Consider the following 11441-nt stretch of genomic DNA (forward strand, 5'->3'; position numbering starts at 1 on the left):
TTCAGAGTTTGTTAATTAAAACTGAATGAATGTTTAATTTAGAATGACTGACATGTGAAACTAGTTCAATGTTCTTCAGATATTTAAAATATGTTTACACTGAAAGTGAGGAAACAACTCTTTACCTCCTTAAACGGTAACTTAGAAAATGTCTACATTTTTTAATAAAATTAATTATTTCCTTTTTCTGCAGAGGAAGTTGCATGATAGAAGGACTCTCTCCATGTACTTTGTGAGTATTTTATACTTTGAATTTGTACTTTGTGAGCATTTTATACTTTTACTTTGTGAGTATCTTGTACTGAGTGTATTGAGTGTTTGTGTGTTGACCTGCAGCCCATGAAGGTTCAGCAGGATTCGTTTGAGGAGCGTTCGGAGTCTCCTGACCTCCCCGAGCCGCTCTACGAGGAGGTCGGGGACTTCGGCCTTCAGGTCCTTAAATCTCTGGAAAGTAGCTTCCTGTCCAGCAGCGCCACAGAGACCCAGGAGGTCCCAGAACTCCCGCCGCTCAGACTGGTTCCTGTGGAGCACGTGACGGTCCCGAAACCGGTCTCTGCGGAGCTCCTGCAGCAGAGCGGAGGCTGCACAGCAGCACAGGAGCTGCTGCTGCAGGAGCTGTCGTCAGCCTTCACCAAGAAGACCGGGGAGGAAGAGGAGGAGGAGAAGGAGGTGCAGGAGAAGAAGGAGCAGGAGGAAGTGCAGGAGGAGGAAGAGGAGGAGCAGGAGGTGCAGGAGAGGCCGTATGATGTCTGAGAGAAAACAAACTTTCATCTCAGCTCAGCAAAAGGTTTCTTGTTCGTCTGATTTCTGTTTCTTTGAGCCTGAATCACAGTTTGGTCCCTGAACTCCTCACAAACATCCTTTAAAAAGAAGAGGACTTCTGCAGGACGGGGGGGATGGAATGAATCTACTCAGATGAATGAATCATGCGTTTGGATTGTGGATAGTAATTACGGAGTCGGGGGGGGGGGGGACTCAGAAATTAGGGTTAGGGTTAGGTTTGGATGAGGGTATCTCTCCATGTTCACCTGTCTGAGAGATGAGCTTCATCCAGCCTGCAAAAAACAGCACTATCACAGAATTTATTCTCAGAGTATTTCTGAGTTTTTCCAGGAAATTGAAAAATGTATAATCTCAGAGAATATTCAGGTTAATGTCTCGTAAATTTGTGATTTTAATATTTCTTCTCTATTTCCCCCCCCATCCCCGGCTCCGTAAATGTATTTCTTTAACCTAAGATAAATGAATAGTTATATTATCGTACGTTAAAAGGTTCATGTGAGGGAACAGTTTGACTGACATTTACAAACCTCCAGCGCTGCCTTGCTCTCCTTCTGTGAGCGGGAATCAAACCATCAACTCTGAGAGATGGAGCACATTCAAATTATTATATTAATATTGTTATATAATATTATAGTATAGTATATTATAGTATAGTATATTCTTTTATACTATATTATATTATAATATTATAATATTTTATAGTTATATTATAATATGTTATAGTGTACTATTGTGCTTTACTATATTATTTTGTGTTATATTCTAATATATTATATGATATTAGATTATATTATACTATACCATATTCTATTGTACTATAGTATATTATATTGCAGTACATTATATTATTTTGTATTATATATGTGTGTCTCCCTCATCTTGTATCTTCCCGTTTCTATAAACTGTTAAACATGTTGAGTTCTTCTGTATTTACTACAAACACAGATCAGTATGCACAGTACACACACAATCACATTTAACCCCGTTAACCCGTCTTCTGTCCTATCTGTGGTGTGGTGAAAGTTTCAGTTCTGGAAAAAGCGCCCATTGATGGTGAAATTGTGAAATGGCTTCGATTGAAGATTTTGTCCAGGCTCCATGTGAGGATTTGCTCAACTGTTACAAAAGAGATGTACTCTTCAGAGCTGATTATTACAATGTTGAGGTTTCCAAGAAGCTAAATAAAGACGAGTTGGTGGCCACGTTAAAAGCCCAACTGGTGGAGCTAAATGTTTTGTCTTCGGTGGGGGATGCAAGTGCTCCGGTAAAAGTAGCTGGTTTGTCTGGTGTAGGGTTTGATGGCATCATTGGGCCAGGTAAAGTGTCTGCTTCTGGTTTGGTTGGACTTAGGGCTGGCTTAATTTTGAGCAATAGAAAGAGCTCCTGCTGCTAGAACAAACAAGTGTGCTAGAGGTGGAGAATTTAAGACATAAAAACCGTCTTCAAAATCTGAGGTGCTGCCCCCGCGACCCGATCCCGGATAAGCGGTGGACGATGGATGGATGGATGGAACCCGTCTTCGGGAAGCTGAACTAGCCAATGATTAGGTGACACAAAAGATACAGTTTGAGCGTTATAAATTGGATCTTATAAGTAAAGGCAAGCTTCAGGCTGAGGCAGAGGTTGAAGAGTTGGGTTTGTTCGCTTCTTCTACTCGGTCATCTGATGTTGCGGTTAATTTACAGTTAGTTCCAAAATGAACAGCTAGTTCCAAAATGAACATAATGAACAAGACCCTGACATTTTCTTCGTGTCTTTCTCCTCTGACAGGCAGCCAGTTCTAGGAAGAGTCTTAGTTGTTCCAAACTTCTTCCATGTCAGAATGATGGAGGCCACTGTGTTCTTGGGAACCTTTAATGCAGCAGAAATGTTTTTGTAGTCTTCCCCAGCTCTGTACCTTGACGCAATCCTGTCTCTGAGCTCCACAGGCTTCCTTTGACCTTATGGTTTGTGATCTGTGGGAGCTTACATAGACAGGTGTGTGTATTTCCAAATCATGTCCATCCATCTTAATTTACCACAGGTGGACTCCAAACAAGGTGTAGGAACATCTCAACGATGATCAATAGAGATTGGATGCTCCTGAGCTTCACTTCAAGTGTCACTGCAAATGCTTTGAATACTTCTGTCAATATGAAATTTCAGTTTCTTATTTTTAATACATTTGCAAAAAATAAAAAGATTCTGTTATCGCTTTGTCATTATGGACTATTGAGTGTAGATTGATGAGGGGAAAAATGAATTTAAACAATTTTAGCATAATGTGAAACAATTGAAGGGGTCTGAATACTTTCTGAACCCACTGTATATATATACATCCATCCATCGTCTACCGCTTATCTGGGGTCGGGTCGCGGGGGCATCAGCTCCAGTAAGGAACCCCAATCTTCCCTTCTCCGGACCACATCCACCAGCTCCGAGTGGGGGATCCTGAGGCGTTCCCAGGCCAGTGAGGAGATATAATCTCTCCACCGAGTCCTGGGTCTTCCCCGGGGTCTCCTCTCAGCTGGACGTGCCTGGAACACCTCCAGGGAGGCGACCAGGTGGCATCCTTGCTAGATGCCCGAACCACCTCAACTGGCTCCTTTCAACGCAAAGGAACAGCGGCTCTACCCCGAGTCTCTCACGGACAGCTGAACTTCTCACCCTATCTCTAAGGGAGACGCCAGCCACCCGTCTGAGAAAACCCATTTCGGCCGAATCACTCATAAAATTACACATACAGAGTATAAAACATTGAGTTTGTCTGTTCTGGGCTACTGTAGAATTATGGCGGTGCAACATGGCGGGCTCCGTGGAAGAAGACCCGCTCCCTCTGTAGATATCAAGGGCTCATTCTAAGCTAACAAAAAAGCTGATGTTGCTCCGCAATGGAGCTCTCTGTGTGCCCTTTATGCAATGAGGGTGGTGCTGTCCGCGGGTACTTCAGGTGCTTGATGAATTGCTGACTGGAGGTGCAGCCATTAGCAGACAGGGAGAAGAGCAGATGGGTTGGAACAGCCTTGAGGGCACCGGGGCAACCGGTGAAAAGGTGGAGCTGAAGCCAACAAACAGGATCCTGAGGAGCCCAGGTGCTGGAGGATGAAGTGGAGGGCCATGTTGAAGGAGTTGAAGAAGCTCGATCAGCTCAGTTTGGAAGACAGCCAGCTGCAGAGCAGAGTCCAGTATCTATCCACACAGCCATGTTTCCGGGAAACACAAAATGGAGAATGAAGAGAATTCTCTGTTTTCCCTCACCATTAGGTCAATGATGAACATGAGGTCAGACAAATTGAAACAGCAGCTAGGAGACCAGACAGAGCAGAGACAACAATCAGACAAGAAGACGTCTTTAAAGCTTCACCTGGAAGAGATGAACCAATCAGAGCAGTGATGACAAAGGGAGTGGCTGGCATTGGGAAACAGTCTTAACACAGAACACATATAAAGACAACCAAGACATACAGTTCATATTTCCATTCACTTTCAGAGAGCTGAATGTGCTGAAAGAGAAAAAGTACAGCTTGGTGGAGCTTGTCCATCACTTTTTAAATGAAACAAAAGACGCATAAATCTGCAGGTTTGAACAGTTCCCGGTTGTGTTCATCTTTGACGGTCTGGATGAGTGTCGACAGAGTGTGGCATCGATATCAGATCAGCCTCAGTGTACTCAGGAGTGTTCAAACAGGTTTTTAGAGAGGAGAGAGGACTGTACCAGGACAAGGTGTTCTGCTTTGTCCATCTGAGCGTTCAAGAGTTTCTGGCTGCTCTTTATGTCCATCTGACATTCATCACCTCTGGTGTCAACCTGCTGTCAAAAGAACAAACAACCTCCCGGCCGTCTAAAGTCTTCAGAGACAAACCTAAACTAACACATCTCTCCCAGAGTGCTGTGCCCAAGGCCTTACATAGTCCAAACGGACACCTGGACTTGTTCCTTCGCTTCCTCCTGGGTTTCTCACTGCAGACCAACCAGACTCTCATACGAGGTCTGCTGACACAGACAGGAAGTGGCTCACTGACCAATCAGAAAACAGTTCATGTACATCATGAAGAAGATCGAAGAGACTCCCTCTGCAGAGCAAAGCATCAACCTGTTCCACTGTCTGAATGAACTGAATGATCATTCTTTAGTGGAGCAGATCCAACAGCACCTGAGATCAGGAAGTCTCTCCACAGATGAACTGTCTCCTGCTCAGTGGTCAGCTCTGGTCTTCATCTTACTGTCATCAGGAAAAGATCTGGACGTGTTTGACCTGATGAAATACTGTGCTTCAGAGGGGGCTCTTCTGAGGCTGCTGCCAGTGGTCAAAGCCTCCAACAAAGCTCTGTACATGTAGAGATATTTGGATTTACTAAAACAATAATTAATATCTTCTAAATACATTTTTTCCTCATTTTCTCTCCAGATTAAGTGGCTGTAACCTCTCATAGAGAAGCTGTGAAGCTCTGTCCTCAGTGCTCAGCTGCCAGTCCTCTAGTCAGAGAGAACTGGACCTGAGTAACAACAACCTGCAAGATTCGGGAGTGAAGCTGATGTCTGCTGTTCACACTGTACACTGGAAACTCTCAGGTTATTATGCAATTATATGAAAATGATTACCTCCAGGTCTCTTTTACTTTACTTTACTGCAGCAATACTTTCATTCAACTATAATTGAAGTAAGGCCGCTGTTTGTGGTTTGGGAATAATATCAATTACATCTACAGTCTTGAAGTCCAACAATGAGAGAACATACATTTGCATATATGCGTCACATTTTGGTCACATGTTGGTCATTTCTTAATCACAAAAATTATTTCTGTTTATATACTTGTGTTTATATACTTGTGTTTATATACTTGTGTTTTTATACTTGTGTTTTTATACTTGTGTCACATACTTCTGTTTATATACTTGTGTTTCTATACTTGTGTTTCTATACTTGTGTTTTTATACTTTTGTTTCTATACTTGTGTCACATACTTCTGTTTATATACTTGTGTTTTTATACTTGTGTTTTTATACTGGTGTCACATACTTGTGTTTCTATACTTGTGTTTCTATACTTGTGTTTCTATACTTGTTACTTGTGTTTATATACTTGTGTTTTTATACTTTTGTTTCTATACTTGTGTTTTTATTCTTGTGTTTTTATACTTGTGTTTATATACTTGTGATTATATACTTGTGTCACATACTTGTGTTTAAATACTTGTGTTATTATACTTGTGTTTCTATACCTGTGTTTATATACTTGTGTTTATATACTTGTGTTTTTATACTTGTGTTTTTATACTTGTGTCACATACTTGTGTTTCTATACTTGTGTTTCTATACTTGTGTTTTTATACTTGTGTCACATACTTGTGTTTCTATACTTGTGTTTCTATACTTGTGTTTCTATACTTGTGTCACATACTTGTGTTTTTATACTTGTGTCACATACTTGTGTTTCTATACTTGAGTCACATACTTGTGTTTATATACTTGTGTTTCTATACTTGTGTTTCTATACTTGTGTCACATACTTGTGTTTTTATACTTGTGTCACATACTTGTGTTTCTATACTTGTGTTTCTGTACTTGTGTCATATACTTGTGTTTCTATACTTGAGTCACATACTTGTGTTTATATACTTGTGTTTATATACTTGTGTTTCTATACTTGTGTTTTTATACTTGTGTCACATACTTGTGTTTCTATACTTGTGTTTTTATACTTGTGTCACATACTTGTGTTTCTATACTTGTGTTTCTATACTTGTGTCACATACTTGTGTTTCTATACTTGTGTCACATACTTGTGTTTATATACTTGTGTTTCTATACTTGTGTTTATATACGTGTGTTTCTATACTTGTATCACATACTTATGTTTCTATACTTGTGTCACATACTTGTGTTTCTATACTTGTGTCAAATACTTGTGTTTCTATACTTGTGTCACATACTTGTGTTTCTATACTTGTGTCACATATTTGTGTTTCTATACTTGTGTTTCTATACTTGTGTTTCTGTACTTGTGTCATATGCTTGTGTTTTTATACTTGTGTTTTTATACTTGTGTCACATACTTGTGTTTCTATCCTTGTGTTTCTGTACTTGTGTTTATATACTTCTGTTTATATACTTCTGTTTATATACTTCTGTTTATATACTTGTGTCACATAAAGCTGATCTCCTCATTATTTCCTTCAGTACTGGCCCCTCATGAGATAATATGTCATACTGTTATGATCACTTTGACCACTAGAGGTCAGTAAACACTGTCGGCTCAATATTTTCCTTCAGATCAATATATTAATAAACATATCCATGTTGCTCCTGCAACACTTTGCATGTTCACAGCTGCAGAAATAAAACTCTCTGTACGAGTTTAAGAATTTAAATTACAATTTAAAGAACAAACTTTTTTCTCTAAAGTTGTTTCTCCTCGTTCTGCAACGTTTCATGAACATGAAGGAAGATATCAAAGTATATTTTTGCTGATCAAGGCACTTCTGTATTGGCCCAGAAGGAAAGTTTGTGTTTCTTTGTGAGGACCAACTTCAGATCCGTTCGTGAGGTACTGAAGTTAAAAACCTGTTGAGACTTTCTGTCCTTTTGTTTCTTTCCATATATTGAAGAGAGCAGCAGTTATTCAGGCGGAGCGATTCCTGTGTTTGTGGTTTGTTTATTTGACAACTCATTTAATAAAGACAACAGAAATGTAATAACACCAGAAAGTCACATGACTTATTTCCTGTAGTTCGAAGTCGTAGAGATCTCCATCGTGAAGCTTCAGCGGCAGATAAGAGCACGAAACCCTCAACATACAATAAAATGAAACAGGATGAAGTGCACTTCAAACGTCTTCAGTGTGACAGCGAGCGGCCTGCAGAGGAACATTTAATGATCGGGGCTCACTGACGCTTCTCTCCACTCAATTTCCCCAAAAAATGTAATTTCCAGTACATTTCTTCATCTTCGAAATATGACTTCACTTCCGACGAAATTATAAAGTACTTCACTTTCCATAACCTACTTAATTCAGTATTCTCCCTACCATGCAACACTGCAAACTGTTTCAGATGTAAATACATATATTTTATTAAAGAAGAAGAACATGAATATTCTGAGTCATAACTTCCCCACAGCAGTGTACAGTTTACAAATACTCTTTTTAAACTCGAGAGACTCCTTTCCTGCGGCCAGAGTCTGTCTTTCTGTTATTTGTTGGTGTTCGACGTCACTGGAAGCAGCGGACAGAGGAAATGTTACGATGCTTTCTTCTTCATCTTTTACTTATGCACTCTCTTTTTCAAGCTCAAAGCAGAGCTGGTGAACAGTGAAGACTCAGCTGCTGGTCCGCAGGTAAAATTATGTTTCTGTTAATGGAGCCTGGTGGCTTAATAGCTGATAGTTGACTTTGAAGACGAGCGCCCGGGTGCCATGTTTTCAGAATGTAACTTTTCCCACTGAGGACAGATTTGGGTGTTCGGGGTTTCCTGTCCCGTGTTAAGGGGCTAAAGGCAATCGATGGTAGAATGGAAGCGCCAACGCTGAGAAATGATCACACAGCCACAGATGGAAAGTGTCACATAAAGAGTCCAGAAACAAGGTGAAGGAACGTCTTCCTGGAGCAGAACAATATAAACGGAGGTTCCTTATTGTCTGATCAGTTGTCCTCTGAAGGCCTCTGCAGCTCACTGAAGCAAAGAAAGAGGAATTAAAAAGGCGAGAAGACAGGAACGGAGCCGGCGGGGCGGTGAGGCCGAAAACAAAGAGGATGGATTTCAGAGTGAAGACTAAACCTTCCTAAATCAGTTAGTCCTGAGCCATCCTGACCCCTCATCTGCTCATCCGGCCTTTGAAGCGTGCAGTTCAGGGGGAGGAAATCTCACCAAATGTCCCTTAAGTGACAAAATGCCCCGAGGTGACACACACACACACACACACACACACACACACACACACACACACACGCACGCACGCACACATACACACCGACGTGTGGACAGCTGCAGCTCTGTGATCAGATCACCTCAGTCGAGTTCAACACAAGTCCAAGACCAGATCTGTGAGTCAAGAAAAGACAGAGAGGAAACACTTTTCAGATAAACGTCATTTCAAAAGATAACGTGTGATCTGTTGAACGTCTGTTAACACCAGCTGATATTTACAGAGGGGCATCACTTCAGTGGGGTTTGACTTTGAATGGACGTTGTAACACAAAGGTAGCACAAACAGCGGAAGCAAGGGGAAAATGTTAGCCTAGCTTAGCACAAACAGCGGAAGCAAGGGGAAAATGTTATACTAGCTTAGCACAAACAGTGGAAGCAGGGGAAAAGTGTTAGCCTAGCTTTGCACAAACAGTGGAAGCAGGAGGAAAGTGTTAGCTTAGCTTAGCACAAACAGTGGAAGCAGGAGGAAAGTGTTAGCCTAGCTTAGCACAAACAGTGGAAGAAGGGGGAAAGTGTTAGCCTAGCTTAGCACAAACAGTGGAAGCAGGGGAAAAGTGTTAGCCTAGCATAGCACAAACAGTGGAAGCAGGGGGAAATTGTTAGCCTAGCTTAGCACAAACAGTGGAAGCGGGGGGAAAGTGTTAGCCTAGCTTAGCACAAACAGTGGAAGCAGGGGGAATTAGCCTAGCTCCATCAAAAAAGACAGAATCCACCTTCCAACAACTTGTAGTCTGATCTACATCTTCTGTTTCTGTTTGAAGTGTTTCTGAATTAAAGACAATAATCTTGTTTGCGATGAACCTTCCAAATGCTTTAATAATTTAGTTATAGTTTTAGTTCCTGTCGAACATTTTATTTGTCTGTAGCAACACTTCTGTCACAGGAAGAATCTGAAAAAGACACTTTTTTGTCTTGACAAGCCCCAACAAGAGCTAAGAGGATTAAGCTCATTCTCACTGCCTTTCACACACACACACACACACACGCACATACACACATACACACATACACATACACACACACACACGCACACACACGCACATACACACACGCACACACACGCACATACACACACGCACACGCACACACACACACACACACACACACACACGCACATACACATACACATACACACACATACACACACACACGCGCACACACACACACACACACACACACACACACACACACACACACACACCTTGAAATAGTTTTCTGTGCTGACACTGTTTGTGACTAATCCTTCATTTTGGCACACGGCAGTTGACACTACATTACCCATGAGCCTCAGCCACCACTCACATGGAGTTAGTGTTCCCAGTACACTCCGGAGTTATTGTACACATGAACATACATGTCCGTATGTGGGGGGTGCCCACGTGCAAAAATATACTATCAATACATTTAAATTCTTACATTCAGAAAGTTGAAGCAGAAACGTGTCTCTAATTGCTCTCCGTCGAGTGACAAAAAACACACAGTGTCTAATACTAAATTAAGAATAAGGACGCTTTGGTTTCACAAATGAACGGTCAGTGTTTCTTTGACTCTCACACCTCCAAGGCCTCCGCGTGGACTTTGATTATAAACTAATTTTACTTTAAATTACGTTAATTAGGACCCGGTTTTGTGGTATAGGAACGTCAGTTTTAGGAGACCAGGATGACAGGCCTGGGTTTGCATTGCTTTGTTAAACAAAGGAGGGTGCATCCCATAATAATTATGAACCACCGTCATTCTTGTGCGCAAATAAGCATGAAAGTTGACAAATGATTTATTTTTATTTAAATCATGAACCTAAATATAACATGAAAATATACATTTATACAGATAATTAAAAGAAAATAATAATATTTCAGAGCTCAACCTAAACTCTGATCAAGTTATCTTGGGAGTTGATATCCATGTAGCTCCGTAGGTCCATGTACTTCCCTGTAGCTCCATGTACTTCCCTGTAGCTCCATGTACTTCCCCGTAGCTCAACATAGCTCCATGTAGCTCAACGTAGCGCCATGTACTTCCCTGTAGCTCCATGTAGTTCCATGTACTTCCCCGTAGCTCAATGTATCTCCTTGTAGCTCAACGCAAAGTCCCTCAGAGACACACGGTCACTTTTCTACTCCAACATCATCAACAATAGCCCTGGCAACTCCAAGCAACTTTTTTCCACAGTAAATCATCTCCTCAAACCTCACACTCCCTTACACCAAGACACCACAGAGGAGCAGTGTGACAATTTCATCGCATTTTTCAGAAAAAAATTAGATGCCATCCGCTCTCTCCTCTCCAACTCTGCTGCTCTGCCAACCCCCAGCCCGGACCTACCCAGCCTCGTTGCCGCTTCACTGACATCTCGCAGCAAGAGGTTGAGGCCATCATCAAAAAGATGAAACCCTCCACCTGTGACCTGGACCCCTTTCCCACAGCCCTAGTCAAATCTAACATTTGTGTCATAAGTCCCCTCATCACTACAGTGATAAACCCCTCCCTCCAGTCTGGTCATGTTCCATCCCCTTTAAAAACTGCTGTCATCAAACCACTCCTCAAAAAACCACCTTAGACCCAGATGTCCTTGCCAACTACAGATCCATCTCCAACCTGCCATTTATATCCAAGGTGCTGGAGAAAATAGTTGCCACTCAGATTCAGAACCATCTCAACTTCAATAACCTCTTTGAAAAATTCCAGTCTGGTTTTCTCCCTGGCCACAGTACAGAAACTGCCCTGGTTAGGGTCACCAAAGATCTGCTGAT

At 41.6% G+C, this 11441-nt stretch overlaps 1 protein-coding gene across 4 annotated transcripts in view; it reads left to right on the plus strand.

Annotated features, from left to right (window-relative positions):
* The window catches only part of arap3 (ArfGAP with RhoGAP domain, ankyrin repeat and PH domain 3), a 41244-nt gene extending 39751 nt beyond the window's left edge, over nt 1-1493 (plus strand). For all 4 annotated transcript variants that reach the window (XM_029427913.1, XM_029427914.1, XM_029427916.1 and 1 more), the window contains 2 exons: nt 194-232; nt 337-1493. In XM_029427913.1, coding sequence (XP_029283773.1) covers nt 194-232; nt 337-753 — 456 coding nt within the window. In that variant the 3' untranslated portion in view covers nt 754-1493. The remainder of the gene's footprint in view (nt 1-193; nt 233-336) is intronic.
* Nucleotides 1494-11441: the final 9948 nt, after the last annotated feature.

This window comes from Cottoperca gobio, unplaced genomic scaffold (assembly GCF_900634415.1).
Source record: "Cottoperca gobio unplaced genomic scaffold, fCotGob3.1 fCotGob3_402arrow_ctg1, whole genome shotgun sequence".
Classification (NCBI taxonomy): Eukaryota; Metazoa; Chordata; class Actinopteri; order Perciformes; family Bovichtidae; genus Cottoperca; species Cottoperca gobio.